Source organism: Hyperolius riggenbachi, chromosome 1 (genome assembly GCF_040937935.1).
Source record: "Hyperolius riggenbachi isolate aHypRig1 chromosome 1, aHypRig1.pri, whole genome shotgun sequence".
NCBI lineage: Eukaryota > Metazoa > Chordata > Amphibia > Anura > Hyperoliidae > Hyperolius > Hyperolius riggenbachi.
In genome coordinates this window covers 465,825,388-465,849,256 of record NC_090646.1, presented here as the reverse complement: position 1 = coordinate 465,849,256, position 23,869 = coordinate 465,825,388, and the positions used below count along the sequence as shown (strand labels likewise).

Genomic DNA, 23,869 nt, shown 5'->3' with positions numbered 1-23,869 from the left:
AAAAATTATCTCCTAGGAGAAATTTCAGGAGAAAAAAAATGAATAAGGGCCCTGGACAGAAAGTGAGGAACAATACTAATAACTTGACAGTGAACTGAACTGAAAAAAATTAAAAAAACATATTAACCACTTCACCACTGAGGGGTTTTACCCCCTGACCACCAGAGCAATTTTCACCTTTCAGCGCTCCTTCCATTCATTCGTCTATAACTTTATTATTACTTATCCCAATGAAATGAACTATATCTTGTTTTTTTTGCCACCAATTAGGCTTTCTTTAGGTGGGACATTATGCCAAGAATTATTTTATTCTAAATGTGTTTTAATGGGGAAATAGGAAAAAATGTGGGAAAAAATTATTATTTTTCAGGTTTCGGCCATTATAGTTTTTAAATAAAGCATGCTACTGTAATTAAAACCCATGAAATGTATTAACCCATATGTCCCGGTTATAAAACCATTTAAATTATGTCCCTATCACAATGTTTGGCGACAATATTTTATTTGGAAATAAAGGTGCATTTTTTTCAGTTTTGTATCCATCCCTAATTACAAGCCCGCAGTTTATAAAGTAACAGTGTTATACCCTCTTGACATAAATATTTAAAAAGTTCAGTCCCTAAGGTAACTATTTATGTTTTTTTTTTATTGTATTTTTTTTTTTTTTAATTACAAAAAAAAAAATAATAATTGGGGAGTGTGGGAGGTAATGAGTTAATTTATTGTGTAAATGTAATGTTTGTATATGTAAAATGCTTTTAGGGTGTAGTTTACTATTTGGCCACAAGATGGCCACAGAGTGTTTGTTTACATGCGACCTGTAAGCGTCCGGAAGGACGCTTACAGGAAGCAGTAGGAGGCTGGGAGACGCACAATGATCTCGCTGTTTCTGAAAGAAGCAGCAGATCATTGCGGGGGCTAGATCAACGAACGGGAATGGATTTTCCCGTTCATTGATCTCCGGGCGAGCGGGCGGCGACGTGCACGAGCGGCGGGTGCGCGCGCACGAGCGGCGGGAGCGCGGACCGCGGCGGTAGCGCGGAAGGTACGGATTTCTCCGTCCCTGGTTTTTTAGGAGGGAAAAAAGGGGCGGAGAAATTCGTACCGCTGGGGGTAAAGTGGTTAATTACTCTTACATTTAATATTGCCTCAACAATGAAAAAGTAGCATAAGGTGTCCCACATAAAGTGAAAATGATTATGACATAGTCAGAGAAGATCTTGGAGTAACTTGCCTTGTTTAAAGCAGACCCTAACTCTTGCACAGCACACAATGAAAATTCTTTATTCCACATACAGTATATGAAAGAAATTCCCTTCTCTGCCTTCTGTGTTTGTTTAGTTAGATCAAACTGTCTTATCAACAGCTGTGAATAGACTACAGGAGAGGTCTGCAGAGACAGCTCTAATAAAAGAAACAAAGAAATTTAACTCTTTCAGTGCCCGCTGCAAAAGGGAAACCAACTTAAGCTTTGTGTTTTTGGTTTTAGCATTCCCAATATTGTAATAAAGATTTTTTTCCATAAAGCTTTTCTTTTAGAGCACAGGGGAAGCTCTAAGTTTAGTTTCACTTAGTTTCACTTCAGATATTACATAATTTTTGTTGTTGAAGAGTGTGGTATCACGTTGCCAGGTCAAGCTGTCCCAGCAAGATCAGACTAAGTGCAGAACTCAAGATGCTGAAAGAAATCCCTAAGGATATGAGAATTTCATCATGTGAACCAAAGGTAGCTCTAATAACTTCTGATATCAAAGTGCATGAGTCTACCACCAGAAAGAAGCTGCACAAATTAGATCTACACAAGAACATGTGGCAAAAGGAAACCTTTTCTGTTCATAAGGAACATTAGGAAAATACTAAAGTTAACTATACACCTGTAAGAAAAGGCTAGGAATTCTGTGACAATTGACTTTGGAAAAGTGAGGCAAAGATAGTTATTTGCCCACATTAAGGGAAAACTAAAGAACACATTTCCCCAGAAAACCTGAGCCCAACTGTAAAGCATGTAGATGAAAATGTTATGGGTTGGGTGTTCTCCTGCTCCAGGGCCTGGAAAGGTCATCAAAATAGAAACCACTACAATTTTTTTTTACAAGGGAATATTTCAGGATAATGTGAGACCATCTGTGAGAAGGTTGATTTTCACCTGAAAGTGAATCTTGCAACATAACAATGACCCTAAACATTTCCAGAAAAAAAAAAGAAAATATGTAAAATGTAAATTGTCTGGCTGCCCTATTGAGCTGCTGAAATATGTTTAAAAAATATTTACACTTACCTGTGGCTTCTGCCAGCCCCCTGCAGCCTCTCTGTGCCAGCACCTTCTCTGCACGATCCTCCGGTCCCCCATCACGGCTCACTTTGGGTATTGCAAGTCAATGGCCACTGCGGCTGTGCGGCCCTGCCAGCGCATATCCTGCTTCACGTTCCCTTCCCCAGGAGCATTTTGTGCATGTGCAGTATGCATATTTCTCGTATTGCACATGTGCAGGACGCAAATGAGGATGCGCGCAGCCAGTGCCGTGCAGGCGCAGTGGCCATCAACTTGAAAGTGAGTGAAACTGAAAGTGAGCCACAGCAGGGAACTGGAGGATCGTTCAGAGATGGCGCGGGCAAAGGGAGGCTGCAGGGGGCTGGCAGAAACCCCAGGTTAGTGAAAATCTTTTTTTTTTAATCCTATTTCAGTTCTGCTTTAAATACTTTTAGCCATAGACCCTGGACAAGCATGGAGATCAGATGTTTGACTGTCATTTGTGTCTTTTAAGGAAGTGCCAAGCCAAATCTTGAATCTAGATTGGAAACATGCTAAGCATGCCATAAATCCTTTTACATCGAGGAGAATGGAAATGTTTTTTCAATCATTGTCAAAGAGTGGTAGGCAGTTATAAGAGGTGTGCTTACTATTTCACATGACTGTATGTACCTTCTTTAGCTGATGTCAAGTATTCCTTCTAAAGCCATTTGCTCCGAGATATGGACTTCTAATCTAGAGCTATAGGTTGAAAGTTGTCTATGATATATGCCTCAGCATTCTCAAGGGATGATGCTGAACACAGTGGGCTTGATTCACAAAGCGGTGCAAACTGTTTAGCACGGGTGTGCTAAACAGTTAGCACGTGAAGTGCTTTTCGCTGACTTTTGTGCGCGCAAAGTGCCGCGATTCACGCGTTCGCGGACTTTTGCGCATGCAATTGCGCGCGCAAAAGTCTGCGATCGCGCGAATCACGGCACTTTGCGTGCGCAAAAGTCAGCGAAAAGCACTTCACGTGCTAACTGTTTAGCACACCCGTGCTAAACAGTTTGCACCGCTTTGTGAATCAAGCCCAGTATCAGCAGTCCGACCACAGAGCCTGTTAGCTGCTTACATTGGGCCACTTTTCTTGTGGAAGCATTGTCTGATACAAAAACACAGACACACATAAAACCTATATAGGGTATAACCTTTCTAAATTCTGAGCTCCAGAACAAAAATAAAAGCATTGTAAATGACACCCTGGCCTGTTGATTTCTCTTACTTGGCTCTTAGACTTTACCAAGTTTGATTTTCAATTGAAGGAATTGTGTGGAAATAGAATTACTATTTTAATTTCTCTAATTTGTAATTTTTGTACATAGAATTTAGTTTTACATGTTTATATGTATCAAAAAACGAGGGATTGTAAAATGATGGAAGTTCTAAGTTAGATAATATGCTTGCCTTAGGAGAAGAGGGCTAGGAGGTTTAAGGGTGAGTGGCAAATGTGTTGTGGAATGGAATTCTAGATAGGGGAAAAGCTTGTGAGAAGTCCTGTATACATTAACGTGAGGAGGTGATTCTAATGGTAAATAGGAAAGGCTATGAGCTGAGCTCAGGTTCCAGTGAGGGTGGGGGACAAATTATAAAGAGGGGGAGAACAAGCTTTTTTTAAATCAGAATAAAAATGCCATGGTTTCTTCAAAATATGGACGCTTTCAGATCATACGATTTATAAATGTAACAATCAGCTTATATGATAAATACTAGTTAACCATTTTACATGGAATTGCCAATTTATGAGTACTATTATTTAATGTTATTTTAGTATTAACTGCTGTGTTTATAAAGTGGTGAACAGATATGATGCAAATAATTTCTACCCGTATTCCAATTTCTTATAAATTATATGCAGCTTGAAATTGGACCAATCATAATAACTTCTCGTCAATTGTGATTAGCGTAGTCCATGTTCAGTCGCATATAATTTACATGGATTTTGAATGCAAATAAAAATTATTTGCATCTCATTGACCATCCCTGGTGGTGAACAACATCATTATCGCTTTATTGTTCACTATGTAGTATGTGCCTCCCTCTTTTAAAGGAGAGCAGTGTTTGCTTGAAATACCCTGTTTATCAGCTTTGCCCATATCACAACTCTAGGCAGTAGCTGTACATGGTTGCAATTAAAAGCAATAAGCCATAGTGACTGGAGCTTCTGATAACTACTTTCATTACAGCATATACTGCTCTATAGTACTTTAATTACAGCATATATTATTCTGCACTGCAGTACTTTCAGCAATATATCCGATCCCCAAGAACTGATGAACTGTGATTGCTAATCTATCTATCTATCTATCTATCTATCTATCTATCTATCTATCTATCTATCTATCTATCTATCTATCAGTTGCATTCTTCAGTATTGTCAGTATGCCTTTACTATGTCAATCTGCTTTCTTTTTGACAGTGGGTTATGTATAGTTAGGTTGCAGGTTCTTTTCAATACATTTAATACATAACTGAAGATCTCCAGATAATATTTATTGTGCAATGGTGGAATTACAGACACAGATGTTTTGGAAAAAAACAGCAACAAAAAGTTCTATTGCAGGAACAAGTTTCCCAACTTTTCACAGTTTCTGCAACATGTGCAGAGGAATGTGAGCTGCTACACACATCCCATGACCCCACAACCAGTCAACTTCTCAATAAACAGGTCAGTAGTATAATCTGCAGTACCTGCAGCTCCTTACACACACATATTACCCTTTTAATAGAGTTCTAAAGCTTGACAATGTTCATTGTTTATGAACAGCCCATTCTGTAGACAAGTGTGGTGCTACAGGAAATGCTGTTGAAAACAAAGAAAACCCTGAGAATCCCCCATGGAGAGATGGACTGGCCCAAAACCTGTCGGTTCTGTCAGATGTTAACTGCTTACTTTTTTTGTGCAATAGTGCTCCTTTAACAACAGTTTTTACCAATCTATTTCAATATCTAGTGCTTAAAATTCCCAGAGAACATCTACCAATGGACAGAGCTCATAGAGTCCTTCACTCAAAGCCTAACCCAAAGGAGTGGCTATGGGATGTAATCACCAGAGTGCACTTATATAATGCCAACTGAGCTATTCTAAAGGAAGCCAGGGGACAAGCACATATGGAGATGGATAATGTCCCCACACAGATTACTTTTCACATACAGTATCTTGAAAATACTCTACTTGAAGGAAGAGGTTTCAAACCACTGACAGATCAAGTCATAGCTGCAGGCCTTTGTTAGAATGGCCTTAAAGGGACTCCGAGCTCAGCAAAAAAAGTAAAGTTGTACTCACCAGGGTCTTTCTCCAGCCCAGTGCTGGTCGGGAGGTCCCACGCCGGCGTCCTGGCTCCTCTCCTTCACCCCGCTCCGGTATGGCTGACAGGCCGCAGCCCGGGCGACACTCGGTGGAGTGTCGGGCTGCAGCTTCCGCGTATGACGCGGATTACGTCACACGCCGGCCGCCTCGCGTCATCACGGCGGCCGGCGTGAAAGTACTGCGCATGCGCGCTTTAATCGCGCATGCGCAGTACTTTCACGCCGGCCGCCGTGATGACGCGAGGCGGCCGGCGTGTGACGTAATCCGCGTCATACGCGGAAGCTGCAGCCCGACACTCCACCGAGTGTCGCCCGGGCTGCGGCCTGTCAGCCATACCGGAGCGGGGTGAAGGAGAGGAGCCAGGACGCCGGCGTGGGACCTCCCGACCAGCACTGGGCTGGAGAAAGACCCTGGTGAGTACAACTTTACTTTTTTCGCTGAGCTCGGAGTCCCTTTAAAAAATGGTCTACACATAATATCCCACCCTGAAGATGGACTGTTACTATAATACAAACTGATATCCTCTACAGGGTTGGAGCAACTTTATTAAATAGCAAGGAAGTGGACATCCAAGGAATCTGAAGAACACAAAGGACACCTGAGAGGAGAAAAAAAGAATCACCAACTTCTTTGTAAATTGGCTATGGGTGCCCATGTTCAGCATCTCTCTCTCTCTCTCTCTCTCTCTCTCTCTCTCTCTCTCTCTCTCTCTCTCTCTCTCTCTCTCTCTCTCTCTCTCTCTCTCTCTCTCTCTCTCTCTCTCTCTCTCTCTCTCTCTCTCTCTCTCTCTCTCTCTCTCTCTCTCTCTCTCTCTCTCTCTCTCTCTCTCTCTCTCTCTCTCTCTCTCTCTCTCTCTCTCTATATATATATATATATATATATATACACAAACAAAAAAGAAAGTAACAACCGTGTTGCTGTTATCTGCCACACAAGGTATTCTTTCGGTGTCATTTAACTTGCATTTAGTCAAGTAAACCTCCTTTCTCCCTGTACCACTTGTCAAGTGGCTGCAGAATGCCAGTAACTGATTGACTGGCAGAATTAGCATGAAGCCCCTCCTTCCTGCCCCTCCCAAAATACAGTTTGCTTGCACCTTCACAAAGAACACTTACAATAAATATACTTTTGCAGCAGGCACTGATATCCTATTCCACAGAATCCTAAAATACCTGCTGTTGTCTGATTGTCCAGCCTTTTTTTTATTCTCTACCCAAAAATATGCTGAAAGATTCTTAGAGGCTGAATACATCTTTTTTAGCAGATAAATAAGATACCATACTTGCGTAAAATGACTAGAAGATGAAGGACTATTTTAATAACAGCGTCTCTGATCTGATTTGCAGAAACTATTTGCTCAGGACATTAAACACTATTAAGAGCAAAGCGATTAGCACTTATAGCATCTGTGAAAGAAAACACAGAAAAGTAAGGCTGTTACAATAACAACAAAATCAAACCGAGAAGGCTCTGCATTATACTAAACAATTCAGCTGTCTAAACTTAAATAAACCAAATGGTATATTAGCTCAGAAATTGATGCAGGTTCCTAAAAAAAAAAGTATACAGTACATGAGATTAGGAATGCTAATGGGCAACTTTTATCAAAACCTATTGATGTATTAGCAGCAGAGTTTAAAAGCTTCTATGGGAAACTTTATGTACCCAGAGCGGAGTCCGCAGACGTACAGAGGAGGGATTATTTGGGAAATTGTGACTTGCCCCAAGTCTCAGAGGCAGACCTGGAAATAATTAATGCGTCTATAGCTATAGAAGAAGTAGGGGAAGCAATTAAAAAATTAAAAGCACATAAAAGCACAGGCCCAGATGGCTTAACAAGTATATATTATAAAAAATTTTCCAAAGCTCTTATACCTATCTAATTAAGTCCTTTAACGAGATAATGGAAGGAAAACTATCCCAACTGATTTACTTGAAGCCTCAATGTCTGCTATTCCAAAGCCAGGTAAAGACCATTGTAATCCCCCTAACTGTAGGCCGATTTCAGTCACTAATATAGATAGATATTCCATTATTTTCACATATCCTAATGAGCCATCTCTATTTATATAACTCAAACTGATATGTGTAGATGAAACAGGTGTAATAATTAATAGATAAACCATAGTGACCATTTGAACAATTAATTAGATTAATGAGATCATAGAATGAATACAAATCAAATACATGGGCTACTTGTCTGCAGGGCCGGGCCAAGGCAGAGGCAAGAGAGGCTCCAGCCTCAGGGCGCAGTGTAGGAGTGCACAACTCACTCAGCTATCATTCCCCTATTGTGTTTGAAGCAGAGAGAAATAAGAAAATGGGATACATGGCAGTGACTGCAAGCCAGATAACTAGAGAATAAGGTGTTGGGGGCCCTTGGGTACCTCTTAGTCTAATAGCAATCAGTGTTTGATGGCTGGGGTGGGAGGGATGGAGGGGTGCACTTTGGTGTCTCAGCCTGGGGTGCTGGAGGACTTTGTCCCGGATCTGCTTGTCTGCATTTATTAGTTTTGGTGGGGGCACAAGTAGGGAGTGCCCCTTTGTGACCCTTGCTTTTTTTCAAGGGTAACTGTTAAAAGTAATAATAATACAAATGGGATTAATGGGATCAAAATTTAGTTAAGAAGAGTACAGTAAAGTCCTGCATATTTTTTTGGTTGTCACAGTTGTCATTTTTTATAGAGTAATGAGTGTGCAGCCTCCGCCTCTTGGTTCAGACAAATAGCTGTAGCTTCTTTCCCACAATCAGCCAGTCAGAGATAACTACAGGTAGTCTCCGACTTACAAACGCCCAACTTACCAACGACCCACCGATACGAATGGCATGGATTCTGAGTTTCCATGGGAACAAGGCCAAAATGTTTTTTTTTTTCAAATTGGACTTGTAGTTTTTGAGAAAATTCGAGTTTAAAAAAATTCAAAGAAAAAATGGCTTTTAAACTTGTATAAGCAGGCACAGAGGGCAGAGGTGGCACAGAGGGGGACACTGGAGGCACAGAGGAGGTATAGGGGACAGAGATGGCACAATGTTCCGACTTAAGAACAGATTCAGGTTAAGAACAAATCTACAGTCCCTATCTCGTTCGTTAACTGGGGACTACCTGTATAGATTAACACGCTAGTGGTGCACACATTTCTGTTAGAGTATTGGTAACTGTGTGCAGAACTGTGAGTTACGCTGTGGAAAGTGACAGCTCTATCATATAAAACATGCATGGCAAAAATGAATTTATCAGCACTAGTCATGTTGTTTGTTTTTAAATGATGCCTTTAGTTGGATTTTTAGGACTAAAATAGTCAATCAGATGCAATGATGGTAAATGGCATTATTATTATTATACTAAATAAGTGCTTTCCAGAGTACATTGTCTTGTCAGGGGCTCACAATCTAATCCCTACCATAGTTATAGGTCTATGTATTGTGTAGTGTATGTGTTGTTGTCTAGGGCCAAATTAGGGGGAAATCAACTAACTTATTTGTATGTTTTTGGGATGTGGGAGGAAACTGGAGTGCCCAGGGGAAACATACAAATTCCATGCAGATAGTGCCCTGTCTGGGATTTGAACCATGGATCCAGCTCTGCAAGGCAAGAGTACTAATCACTACGCCACTACGTAATTGATTGAACTCAAACAATAAGGCAATTTGAACCACTTAGCAGCAGAGAATAACAGATAGGATGAATGCAGTTAAATAGTGAATTGCTTATGGTTGCTTACTGGTTGACAAACAAAATTCTCTTGGTGAGTGATTAAATTAGATGCATGGATAATTTAGCAGCCAACATAGCGGAGTTATGGGAATGAGTTGGTATGGTTTCTGTGGTCAAAGTTCCAAGAAAATAGGTAACATAATGGTAAAGGGTGCAAATCAAGGGGGAGGGAGGTATCGGAGTATAAATATAATTCTTTTAGCACCCAGAAAAGAAACAGGAGGGTGGATGTTTGTTTATAGTTAAAAGAAGTTTACTTAGAACTAACAGGCAATGTATATGCTATTAAACCATAACATGTAAACTTATAAATTACATATCAATGCATGGTAATAAATATGGATTGTATTTATGTCTGGAAAATTGTACGAAGGTATAAAAATAAAACAATATAAAAAATGAACTTTAAATGTACAAGTTTTATTGGATGGCCCTTAAATGTTGTTTTTAGAAACCCAGCAGACAGAAACCCAGCAGTGAATGTACCGCACGCTATCAGCAGATGTGTGCTCTGTATCAGGATGGCTTGCATGCCATGTATGTTAGCTGGAAACAGTTTCTCTAAAAGCAAGCACAGCCAACTAGCCTACAGGCATCTCATTTAAGCCTATGAAGATCTGGTATAAATCTTGAATGAGACAATTCATATCACTCTTGGTAATCCCACTTTCTCTAACAGAAGGGTAATAAAAAGCTGAAAACCCATCTGAATGGGCAAGCCAATACAGTTTCAAATTCACCTAAAATATTTCAAAGGAAAGTTGAAGTATATTAATTTTGCACTCTTATTTATTTATTTATTATAGTAAGTACAAAAACATTTTTTACATTTTTTTTAAATCCAAAAACTATGAAAAATATGCCACAGTGAATACTGGTGCTTAACCTTCCAGGCGGTATGGACGAGCTCAGCTTGTCCATAGCCGCCGAGTCTGATATCTCTGGCCCTGCGGGGCCGATTTACTTCAAACAAACTGCACCACACGCAGCTAGCACTTTGCCAGCTGCGTGTGGCCTTCGATTGCCGCTCAGCGGCGATCGCCCGCACGCAGCGGTGGAAGAGGCCCCCTTCCAGCCAGAGCCCTGCGCTGCCCGGACCAAACACTTTCGGGCAGCGCAAAGGGCTGGATCTGAGGCGTCTGACGTCATCCCGATCATCGCCATGGTGACGAGGTAAGCCTAACAAGAAATCCCGCTCTCCGCGGGATTTCTTGTTACTTGTGACCGCCGAAAGCGATCAGAAGGGCGCACCTTGTGTGCCCTCTAGTGGGCTTTCATGCTGCCAACTTTCAGTTGTCAGCATGAAAAGAAAAAAAAAATAACGTGTAAAAAACCCTGCCGCCGCCACCCTGGCAATTTAAATAGAACGCCAGGGAGGTTAATCACCAGTCAGTTATCAGACTTTTATGCCATCTTTATTGCAACACTAAAAGCAAGATATTTTTCTGCTTATAAAACTTACCAGTCAGACCAGCAGGTAGAACTCCGACAACAAGAGCATTATACGCTCCTAATAGTCATACTAATTGGCCTTATCGAAGAGGGGGAAATTGGGGTTGTCGAATCACGGAACAATTAACACTGCTGCTGGTAAACTGTATTAAAGGGGAAGTGAAGAGAAAGGTACGTGAAGGCTGCCATGTTTATTTCCTTTTAAGCAATACCAGTTGCCTGGCAGCCCTGCTGATCCTCTGCCTCTAAGACTATTAGCCATAGCCCCTGAACAAGCATGCAGCAGATCAGGTGTTTCAGACCTTAAAGTCAGATCGGACAAGACTAGCTGCATGTTTGTTTCTGGTGTTATTCAGATACTACTGCAGAGAAACAGACCCGCAGGGCTGCCAGGCAACTGGTATTGATTAAAAGGAAATAAATATGGCAGCCTCCGTATACCTCCTACTTCAGTTCCCCTTTAACTGTTAGAATCTGCCTTCTGGTTAGGGGACATATCTTCTGAATCACATTCAAGTCATTTTTATTTAAACCATGATTTACACACTTGCAGATCAACAACATTGCTACTCTCACTCGCTCTCACCTTGCAGTGCTAGGTCCCCGGTTGGAATCCCAGCCAGGTGAACATCTGCAAGGAGTTTGTATGTTTTCCCCGTGTCTGCTTCGGTTTCCTCCAGGCACTCCGGTTTTCTTCCACATCCCAAAAACATACAGATAAGTTAATTGGCCTCCCCCTTAAAATTGGCCTTAGACTATGATACATGCACTACTTGATGCATACATTTGGGCAACCTTGTTAATCGTCATGATTTTCCTGTATAAATTGTTGGTTGTTACAATAAAAAATGTCAGTTAAATATAACATATAGGAGACACACACAGTGATATTTGAGAAGTGAAATGAAGTTTATTGGATTTACAGAAAGTGTGCAATAATGGTTTAAAGAAAATTAGGCAGGTGCATACATTTAGGCACCACAAAAAAGAAATGAAATCAATATTTAGTAGATCCTCCTTTTGCAGAAATTATAGCCTCTAAATGCTTCCTGTAGGTTTCAATGAGAGTCTGGATTCTGGTTGAAGGTATTTTGGACAATTCCTCCTTACAAAACATCTGTAGTTCATACAGGTTTAACGGCTTCTGAGCATGGACAGCTCTCTTTAACTCACACCACAGATTTTCAATTATATTTAGGTTTGGGGACTAAGATGACCATTCCAAAACATTGTACTTGTTCCTCTGCATGCATGCCTTAGTGGATTTTGAGCAGTGTTTAGGGTCGTTGTCTTGTTGAAAGATCCAGTCTTGGCGCAGCTTCAGCTTTTTCACTGATTCCTGGACATTGGTCTCCAGATTCTGCTGATACTGAGTGGAATCCATGCATCCTTCAACTTTGACAAGATTCCCAGTCCCTGCACTGGCTACATAGCCCCACAGCATGATGGAACCACCACCATATTTTACTGTAGGTAGCAGATGTTTTTCTTGGAATGCTGTGTTCTTTTTCCTCCATGCATAGCGCCCCTTGTTATGCCCAAACAACTCATCAGTCCACAGCACCTTATTCCAAAAAGAAGCTGGCTTGTCCAAATGTGCTTTAGCATACCTCAAGCATCTCTATTAGTGCTGTGGGCCTCCTCTGCATCACTCTCGCATACAGTATCTCCTTGTGTAAAGTGTGCCGAATTGTTGAAGGATGCACAGTGACTCCATCTGCAGCAAGATGATGTTGTAGGTCTTTGGTGCTGGTCTGTGGGTTGACTGACTGTTCTCACCATTTGTTGCTTCTGTCTGTCTCAGATTTTTCTTGGTCTGCCACTTTGAGCCTTAACTTGAACTGAGCCTGTGGTCTTCCATTTCCTCAATATGTTCCTAACTGTGGAAACAGACAGCTAAAATCTCTGAGACAGCTTACTGTATCCTTCCCCTAAACCATGATGGTGAATAATCTTTGTCTTTAGGTAATTTGAGAGTTTTTTTGAGACCCCCATGTTGCTACTCTTCAGGGAAAATTAAAAGAGGAGGGAAACGTACAATTGACCCCCCTTAAATACTCTTTCTCATAATTGGATTCACCTGTGTATGTAGGTCAGGGTTCACTGAGCTTGCCAAGCCAATTTGAGTTCCAATAATTAGCTCTAAAGGTTTTGGAATCAGTAAAATGACAACAGTGCCCAAATTTATGCACTTGCCTAATTTTATTTAAACAATTATTGCACACTTTCTGTAAATCCAATAAACTTCATTTCACTTCTCAAATATCACTGTGTGTGTCTCCTATATGATATATTTAACTGACATTTTTAATCCTAACAACCAACGATTTACACAGGAAAATCACAATGATTAACAAGGTTGCCCAATCCCACTGTACATAGACATATGACTATAGTAGGAACTAGATTGTGAGCCCCACTGAGGGACAGTTAGTGACAAGACAATATGCTCTGTAAAGCGCTGCGTAATATGTCAGCGCTATATAAATACTCAAATAAATAAATATCATGTAAGTTTTTACATTAGCTATAGAAAGGAGGTCTATATTACACAGTAAACATTATGCCTCCATGATCAATACCTGCTGAAGAAAGATAACTGTCAGGATCGGTGTCAGCACGCAGAGAGAATCTGATTATTGGCGATCTGCAGTTTCACCAAGAATGCAGATATATACCCGATTATTGATGATCTGCAGTATCACCGATAATCCGATATATTGCTAACCTCTGGGCACCAGCAAAAGAACACAATAAAGACAGTATTACCACGGAAGTGTGGACATATCCACCACACGGCAATTCCTCAGAGGTGTGGTTACCTCTGAATGGGAACCCCGTGAGTGAGATCCTCTAACCAGGCTGAGTGAGGAATCTCGACCCCCAGCAGTAATCGTCTGCTTGGGGCAGGCGTCTCGGAGAGGCAAGCCTCAAAGATAACCCTCCAGTGGGAGACGTTCCACTGAAGGGAGAAAGGTCAGACAGGCAAGGGTTTGGCAACAGAGATGGCGACGGCAGTACAGGAGCGGAAGGCAGAGAGTAATCGTTAGACAGGCAGAGGTCGGCAACAAGAATCAGATAGGCAAAGGTACAAGATCAGCAAGAGATAGAGTAGTCAGGGATAGCAATGGTCAAAACACAGATAAATATACAACAATAATCCTAAGCTAAGGTGTGAAATCCTTAGTATCAACACCAGGGAACACCACTAAGGTCTGAGTGGTAACACAGAGTGTGTATTCACGACAGCAGACAACTTGCTACTGACAGGCAAGTTGTATTTGTAGCTAGAGAGCTACTCAGCTCCGCCCCAGAGCCCAACCAATCAGGGACTCTCCTGATGTCAGCTGACAGGAGAATCAGCTGACCCTCCTACGTAGGAGGTTAGAGTCCTGTCTCCTTGCGTGCGCGTGTGTGTGACCCTCTGCCTCAGAACATCCGAGAGGCCAGGCCCGCGTCCCAAACTCCGCTGGCCGCACTGTGGGACCCGCCGCCGTGTCGCTAGTGGCGGTGGCGCCCGCCCTGCTCTGTGCCGGCGGTTCCGTGAGCTGAACAGAAACCGCCGGCTGGGATGCGGAGGCTGCCGCCACGCTGCCCTGCGCGGCGGCTGCTCCGCTATTGTTTACTATAACATTCACAAAGAGTGTACACTGTATTCAGTGGGGCAGGTCTAACCCATAGACATACAATAAGACTAATAAACAGTTGAGCATAGCTAGAGCATTGTACGGTACAGATTGAGCAGAGTTTCCATAATTTAAAAAGATGGACACTAGCATATAAAATAGACATATATACACAAATGAAATGCTTTATAACATATGAACACATGCTCACAAGATTGTTCACTATCAGTGTGTAGTGAAAGTACACAAATAAATAAAAAGTTTGTAGTTTCTCTGTAAAAGAGAATTCCACGAAGTGTCATTGGACTGTGCACTGACCAGCAATAGCATTCATTTACACCATCAAAACGTATCAGCTAAAGAAGTTTTAAGCACTCTCTCTAGCCAACTGGTGGCCAAACCTCTTTGGGGTGTCTTGTGATAAGCAGGGAATTTTGCTTAGATGGCGTTTATAAGAGACTTCTTTTTGTATTACAGCACTAAAGCAAGACGTGTTTCTGCTTATAAAACTTTCCATTGAGACCAACAGGTAGCTCTCTGAAAACAGAAGCATTTAATTGTAATTTTATAAACTCCTAATATTGGCATTGTTGAATTGTGTAAGTTTTTACATTAGCCATAGGGTCGAAGGGAAAAAAGAATGCCTGAGAGGAACATTTTGTTTGTATAAATATAGCGCTGACATCTTCTGCAGTGCTTTACAGAGTACATATAGTCTTGTCCCTAACTGTCCCTTCAGAAGAGCTCACAATCTAATCCCTACCATAGTCATATTTCCATCATAGTCTAAGGCAATTTAGGGGAAACCTATTAACTTATCTGTATGTTTTGGGGATGTGGGAGGAAACCTCAGCGCCCAAAGTGCTGCAAAGCAAGAGTGCTCAATGTACCGAACACTATGAAAATATATTTTTAATAGCAGAATTAATATTTTCAGCAATTCTCCACACAATATTATAAGCAAGGGAAAAGTTTAAGAAAAGTGAAACAATAAATATCAGTATGCCAAGCACAAGTTTTGATAGATATTGCAATGAGAGATCATAAGCTATAGTTACAGTAGATTTTTTTACAAGTGCCCCTATGGCATCTATATTTGTCTTAAGTTACAAATAAAATTGTTTATATCTGTATTAAATAAATGCCTGTATTATTTTTTTTACTGTACTGCAATAACATTAACATGTCATCTTCAGAGTATACTGTTGCTAGAAAGTCAAATATTTCACAGTGAATCTGTTGTTGGGCAGTAATTGAAGGTGTAGTGTATTGCACATGGTTGTGACGTCCTACAGTGGTACTGCTAGAAAGGCTTTGTAATGTTCAAGATAGCTTTACTGTATATCACATCTTGTTCTGTTTAAGAATAGGCGTGCCTAACACAAGCCACAGTTCTGAATATGTGTTGTTGGCTGAGAAGCAAAGGAACACTCTGTATAAACGTTTGACTATGAGGTGCTTCTGTTTGTAATTGTTTATTACTGCCAGTAGCAGAAAAATCGCACTTTCTGGAAGCAAATCTAAAATTACTAATAAGAAATAAAATAAACAATAAAATACGCATGTACAATGGTAAAAAAATATATATTTAGAAATAAAATTACACATTATGACACTACTTCAACAAAATTGTGCCAGTTCCCTTGTCAGATATGGCAATGTATTTACATGCAATGTTTATTTATTAAATAACTGGAGCCTCCAAGACAAATAGTATTTTAAGATTAAAATGCAAGCATGTTGATATTTCTTTCCATTAAGTATGCTGTATCTGGTTTATCAAGGAAAGAAAACAGCGGCATGCAGAACCAGTTAGATTTCAGCGGTCAGATCTGATTGGCTGTTCTGGGCATTTAATATGCTCTTGCCCCAGTTTCCTGTGTACTGGTCTTGGCAAATCATCGCCACTGTATGAGAACCTGACCGATATGCAATTAACTTTTTCTCCTGAGTTTTCTCATAAGTGATAATTTCACACCTTAGTTATCAATAAAACGCCCTTTAAGCCACCAGCAAGCAAGAAAATACTCAGAGTATTTTTGACAGTTCTTTTCGAGCTATCTTTCCAATTGCAGTGCTGAAAAATTATTTGAAAGAGAAGATGAAAAATGATCTCCTAGGAGAAAACTCAGGAGTAAAAGTTAATTGCATATTGCCCCATGTGCAGTGAACTCCTGCAATTGTGTAATAATGTGATATGAAATCAATCAGGGTGGCCATACACGATTCAAATTTTTTGAAATAAGACTTTCATTAGATTATTTTATCTAACCTACCATACACCATTCAATTTTTAAAGCATCCAATCAGATTTTTATTGAAAAAACAGAATAATCTGTATTTTTCTATTACATAGTTACATAGTTATTTTGGTTGAAAAAAGACATACGTCGAGTTCAACCAGTATAAAGTACAACTCCAGCCTGCTCCCTCACATATCCCTGTTGATCCAGAGGAAGGCGAAAAAACCCTTACAAGGCATGGTCCAATTAGCCCCTAAAGGGAAAAATTCCTTCCCGACTCCAGATGGCAATCAGATAAAATCTCTATTGATAAAAAGAGATTCTTTTCAGTTTCTTTTCTATTGGATTGTTTTGGTTGAATAAATGGGAAAATCAAACTATTTGATTGTACCGTGTATGGGCACCTTTAAATGTTGGTCTGACCTACCCTGGGCCCCATATATGAAATTGGCATGTGTGATCTCTCATTTTCATGTGGTCCTGATCACTAGACTGTATGTGATTGGACCCTGCCCCCAGCAAGCAGTAGTGATGTGAAGAATTCAAGGAATACTGCAGTCTTCAGCATACAGGGAGCCATGCACTCTGGCTCTACTGAAATCAGCAGGGAAAAAATCATGCATGTGCACTTTTTTGTATTATTGCCAGACATCGTACTAATTCGTGTGGTGGGTGGGGGTGGGGCAATACTTTTTTATCGAGGTAAAGGGACACTGTAGTGAGCGGGATGTGAAGGCTGCCTGTTTTACTTTTAAACTATGCCGACTGCCTTGCTAATCCTGTGGCTCTGAGGCCTGTGGCCTACTCTAAATACACTTCTCTGACAATCCAAAACTGGCACTGGGACCCTTAGTTAAGCCACTGCATTCAACGAGTACCTAGGTTCTAAACAACAGAATAATTTATCCTCTTATAAGTCTCCTGAATTTCCCAGCAGTCTCTTGCAGCTGTAACAGACAGGACCTGGAACTGAACATTGCTTTGTCAAAGTAATCACTGTTACAAACAGGTGCCAAATGTCTACTTTCTTAGTAATTAAGTATATAGGGTAACTGCTATAATTTCTCAGTCATGTTTCTGGCCAGCGTTACTTGCCAAACATAGTTAAATGCTGCTATGTGAGCAGCTGAATTAGTGCTTGGTGTGTATATATGGTTTATTTATTGAAATGTATACAGTGCGTAGGGCCAACTCTACTATGGTATGTCAGCGTAAGAGATTATCAGAGATTATATGTAATCCTGCAATACTGGCTGGCATTTTTTTTAAAAATACATTATCTGCTTCTAACTGATAAGGGTTAGCTGCTCTCTCTCATCAGGGTCATATGAACCCATAGTGAGGGTGGCTGACATAGTGTACTGGTGGTTCTACAAAACCAAGCGTGCGCAGAAAAACACAGTAAAAGTAATAATTAAAAAATCTAGTTCATCACAAAGCAGGTGGTTTCAGCGACTAGATTCCCCATAGCAGTAATCTTAGGGCCCGTTTCCACTTGTGCGGTGGGAATCGCCGCGGTAAAAATTTGCATGCGGATGCGAATTTCGCATGCGGTTATATGCAAATTTTCATGCGAATTCGCATACGATTTCGCATGGATGACGATGTATGCAAATTTAACCATGGCAGTGCCTGTGTGCTTTTCCATTGATTCCATGCGAAATCGTATGTGAATTTGCATGAAAATTCGCATACCAAAACCGCATGCGAATTCCCTATTAAATACATTGTATGCGAATCGCATAGCGGTATGCGGTATGCGATATCTGATGGCTCTGCCGTGCAGATTTTTTCAGCACAGAAAAATGCAAAGGAATCCTGACAAGTGGAAACAGTCCCATCCACTTGTATTGGCTATGCGAATTCGCATGCGGCAAACACATACAAATTCATGATAGTGGAAACGGGCCCTTATACTGTGTGGGGTGCATAAGGGTAATTTGCCGGACCCCTAATTACATCTCCCTCCGAGTTGTGATGACTCGGAAGGTGAATTGTGTTTTCCGTTGCCGGGAATTTGAGCGCCCAGCTCACCACCGGTGTACATATACATATGCGTACATCAGTTATTGTTACCAATATTTTACTATGGCCTAGCCTAACCTTATTCTCTCTTCACATCACAAAACTCTGCAAGTGGGAAACAGCCCAAAGGCGATCATTGGCTTTTTCTTTTGTAATACTACAAATACTAAGTAAAGCTGGAAATGTAGCCCTCTTCTATCCAGAGGCGTTTGTTGTTACAGTATACTGCTGAACACTATATGTTTTCTTTGGCTGTAGATAAGCAGCTATATTTCAGAGGATTTCTTGCTCTCTTTTGGAAACACAGGTCGGTGACTGGGAAGGCAGAGCCAGCGATGCCAGGGCGTTTGTATGTTCACCCAGACTCCCCTGCCACGGGCGCACACTGGATGCGGCAGCTAGTGTCTTTCCAGAAGCTAAAGCTCACCAACAACCATCTGGATCCTTTTGGGCATGTAAGTACCCCTGCTATGAAAAGACTGATTTACATGTTCAAAATAACTAACAAGAAAAAGTCACATAAATCAAACATACCTTTTTTCTTCTGATCATATTTCTCTTTTAAAATAATCAAAACAAAATAGAATAATAAACTCTGTACTAAAAGAGTAAAGAGTTACTGTATTGAGCATTGAACAAGAAAACAATATGTGATATATACTGTATTCAAAAAGTTTTTTTTGCCTTTTAAATATTATTGGCATCCAAAGTTTTAAATACTCTGTGTACTCATCTGGCTGATCGATCTTTGTGAATGAGTCTGGTGGAAATAACAGGAGAAACTGGTTATTTGCATAAGGCTCTGTTCTCACTACAACGGTAGTAGTAAATTACATTTTTTTGCAATGGATCAGTTGGATTTGTTGTGGTAAGCGGACTACACTTCTGTGCTGTGATAATCCCGGACAGGTGGATGCGTTTCCCATATAGCCTATGGTTCAAAACCATCCGCCCCGGGCTCCAGCCAGATCACAACGGACCATCGAAGCGGACAATACTCTGTCCGCTCCCACTGGCTGTATCTGGTCCAGCTGCAGATGGGAAGCGAGCCTTACTGCTGCAAGGATCAAAGGATTGTTTTTAAACACAAAAGAATGCGTGAAAGAAACAGATTATTAGTCTTAACAGTTGTTAAAAAGTCAGTTTATCTTATTGCAGGACTACATGGTGTTTTGTGGGCAACAGATAGATCCCTCTCAGATATTATCTGATCACAGATGGATCTATCTGATCAAACCCCTCCACACACTATAGAAATTGCACGCACACTTCCTGCGGGATCTCCCCATCTATGTCATCCCCAGGCCATGCAGAGTGTAGAAGCTTTCACCTGTCCTGTGGCCCTTTCTCTTGCTTTACCCTGTCTTGTCTTCTGAGGCATCTGTGTCCCATGGCTAAACATTAGAGGCCAAACACTAGGTACACTGTGGCACATACCTACGTGACCACTAGAGGCTTCTAGCGCTTGGTCTCTAGCATTTATGAGATGACATAAGCACTCCAGGAGAGAAGAGACATGGAGGAGCACCCGGAAGTGGAGAGAAAACACGGGAGGAGGCACATCGGTGAATAGGTGAGGGTAAGCTTTGCTGCCTACACCGCATGCTGCTCAATGTGAAATAAAATGCCACTAGCGCTAGAGATTCAATAAAAAAATGGACCAGTGCATGGCCACCTTTAGAGAGGAGCTTGTCACTAGGGGAAAAGGCTAAGAATTGGGGCAGGTACTGCTTCCAGTGTACAAGACTGCTAGGGGCTATGAAACAGGAAGTACCCATAATATGTTCCTGACAGCCTGGAATGAGAAGATATTTCAGATGTCCATAACCAAGGTGATTTATGACCAGTGCAAAGTGTGACCACTGTAATCACGGCGGTTTTTCAGCACACATAGATAATACCTTTTCCTGTTTGCTTGAGTTGTGGATCATCCAAGAGTTGCCAAGTACACAGTGGGCACAGTTCCTGAGGGCAATTACACCATATTTAGAAGCTTCAGAAACATTCATTCAGCTTATATTGAACAGATCAATTCGGAATGTGTCATGAGATCATAAAGACAAATTGTATTTATCTGCAAGTACGGATGGTCAAGTGAGAGGCAAATCATTTCGAGATGACAGCTATTTTATACAAATTGGTATGCAAATGTATACAGCTTGAACATGGATCAATCAAATCCCACAGTGGCTTGAGTCCATTGGTCCATTTTCAATCTGCATAAATTTACATAAATACAAGCATACAATCTGCATCAACTCGGAATTATTTGCATCTTATTGACCATCTATATCCCCAAGTTCTTCTATACTGCATGCTAGCTTCCTTGCAACACGTTTAGTCTGGACAGGTTTATTGTGGATTCAATGCGTCTCAGAAGACAGTCGCACATTAAAGTATAACATCAGTTGCATAGTCCTTTGACCTGTTTAAAATAATGAGTGTTAACATAAAGCAATGAAGTTGGTGTTTTTGTATTACTATGCACAGTGGTGTACCAATAGGGGATGCAGAGGTTGCCACCGCACCAGGGCCCTTGGACCAGAGGGGCCTGCTAGGGCCCTCCCTCAACAAGAGTATTAGCTGTTCAATGGTGCTATGCTGGTAATGATCACTTCTATGTATGCTTTAAATAGTGGTCACCATTAACAAACTGTTCCCCTCCTCTGCTTAAACCTCTCATGCTGTGGAAGTCCTTGCCAGGTAGTGTTGAGTCATATGAATTGTTATATGTTAAATGCTTGAGGGGGCCACATCTAAAACTTGCATTGGGGCTCCTTAGCACAATACGTATAGAAATAAATATAATCTTACATGTTTTTTGTCGTTTCACTTTCCTGCCAGGAAAAATGGCCTTTGGCATTTTAGCCATTAATAATGCAGCTAAAAGTGAAAATATAGATGCTACATTTCATTGGTGAACTCTTACATTGTAGCTTTGAAGCTCTGTGGATCAGGCGTGGTGACCACAATAAGACGTATCACCTTACCCTTTACACTTCCCTGCTGGCAGTTACTGCTTAATGCCTTTAGCAGCAACCATACCAAGAGGGTATTGCTGTAAAAAATGAAGGCAGACCCAAGGCATATGAAATTAAACCAGTTATGAGATTAAATTCCATAATGATGTAAGCCTATTCAGAACATATAAAAAACACGATAGAAGAGTAGATTCAAAAACAGCACAGGTAAATTTGGGTGCAGGCCACTGCGAGGTGAAGCTGAAAGATGGCTCACCCTGCTCTAAATATACTCCTGCCTGTTTCATAATCTACTCCACTATGACCATGTAATTCATGCTCTGCCTATTGCTGGTGGCCAAATTACCCCCTTTTTTTTGTAATTTGGGCTTCAGTTATTGCCAGTGGTCAGATTAGTCAGTGAGTATAGCTTTAGCTGTAATTCACATTACGGCCTATGGCAGTGCCCAAATCCCTGCCACCGCACCAAAATTAGCTGTCTCGCTGTGGCAAGTCACTGACTGATGCAAGAAGTGTCCCTGTCATCTCTGAGAAGACATGAGCCTAAATTCTAACTTTAGGGTAACTTACTTCTCAGAAAAAGGAATTGACTTGAGCTCAGAAATGGATTAAGATATAATGGGGCCCTAGGCAATATAGCAGTTTTTGTCCTCTGATGGTCACCTGGCCTTTTTAGTAAGATTTGGTGGAGGGCTAGCATCCCCAAGGCCCTAGGTAACTGCTTAGGTTTGACTTGTGGATGATCCAGCTCTGTCTGAGCTGAAATGGAGCTTTGCATTGACAAATCAGATTTCCACTTATTGATCAAACTGTCAAGTATAGGGGTGTAACAAAAGCCCATGGGACCATCCAGTTAAAAAAGAATAATGGTACCAGTTAAACACACTACCCCCCCCCCCAATCCCCATGTTGCAGAGTAGTGCAGTGTGGCAGTGTAATATTTACCTGCTCCAGCGCTGCATCAAATCTTCTCTGTTCTTCTTAGCAGCCGCACACTCTGTGCTTGCATACCGCTGGTTTCCAATCACATAACATGCACGGGAGCTGGAGGCATGCAAGCACAGAGCATGTGGAGCCAGGAGCAGGTAAGCATTACGCAGCCTCCTTGCAACACTGTGCAGACAAGGGGGGAGGAGGGGGCCCCCATAGTCTCTGGGCCTTTGCACAGCTGCAGGGTTTGCGGAGGCTGTAATGACGCCTATGGTCAAGTATTAGCCATTAGCTACTTAAAGGGGTTCTTCCGCGAATGAGGAAAAAAAATAAAAAGTGGTTTATGCATAAACTATTAAACATCCTTTTAAAATAGTGTAAAAAGTTTTTTTTTTTTTAAATGAATGGTTTCATCAATACAACATGTAATGTAAATAGTAACGTATGAAGGACTGGGAGGCTAATCCATTTGTTAGGGGTGTTTTTTTTTTTACTTTCTTTTCACAACCATAACTCCTGCCTAAGTAGTTTTCAGTGGTATAACCCACTTCTAGCAGGAATCTGCGTTATAGCCCTAAAGGCTTAGCTCCGCTGAGCTGCTGAATATGTGTTTACATTGTTGCTAGGAAACCAGAGGCAGTGCAGAGACTCGTTTGTGAAGAGTCATAAGCTGCTGGGAGAATGAATCAGTCCCATCTACACCATATGATTCTTTGTTAGATTCGATTCAATTTGATTTGATTCAATCTGACATGTCCAATTCATGATTCGAGTCAATTCGAATCGAATCATGAATCGGACATGTCAGATTGAATCAAATCAAATCAATGAATCAAATCAAATTGAATCGAATCTGACAAAGAATCATATGGTGTAGATGGGACTGATTCTCCCAGCAGCTTATGACTCTTCACAAACGAGTCTCTGCACCCGGGGTCTGGTTGCCTAGCAACAATGTAAACACATATTCAGCAGCTCAGTGGAGCTCTGCCCATTAGGGTCCTTTTACACTTAATCAGTTGGTGTGCGTTAGTGTGCGTTGGTACGCGTCAGTGTGCGTTGGTACGTGTTTTTTCCATAGCAGTGCATTGGGAAGAAGATTTCAGTTAAAACGCGTTAAGCATGAAAGGTGCCATAGGAAAACATGGGCATTACTTTGAAAATCAGTTTTCTTTCCGTTTTAACTGAGAGCAACTGATTAAGTGTAAAAGGGCCGTTAGGGTTATAACAGCAATTCCTGCTAGAAGTCGGTTATACCACTGAAAACTACTTAGGCAGGAGTTATGTTTGTGAAAA

The 23,869-nt window shown here is 41.1% G+C and overlaps 1 protein-coding gene and 1 long non-coding RNA gene across 11 annotated transcripts in view; one reads left to right on the top strand and one right to left on the bottom strand.

Moving 5' to 3' along the window:
* Positions 1-23,869, bottom strand: part of LOC137521055 (uncharacterized) — a 523,185-nt gene that overhangs the window by 319,100 nt on the left and 180,216 nt on the right. The gene's annotated exons all lie outside the window — the stretch shown is intronic.
* Positions 1-23,869, top strand: part of TBX5 (T-box transcription factor 5) — a 128,984-nt gene that overhangs the window by 24,936 nt on the left and 80,179 nt on the right. For both annotated transcript variants that reach the window (XM_068239781.1, XM_068239771.1), the window contains one exon: positions 18,970-19,117. In XM_068239781.1, the coding sequence (XP_068095882.1) occupies positions 18,970-19,117 (148 nt within the window). The remainder of the gene's footprint in view (positions 1-18,969; positions 19,118-23,869) is intronic.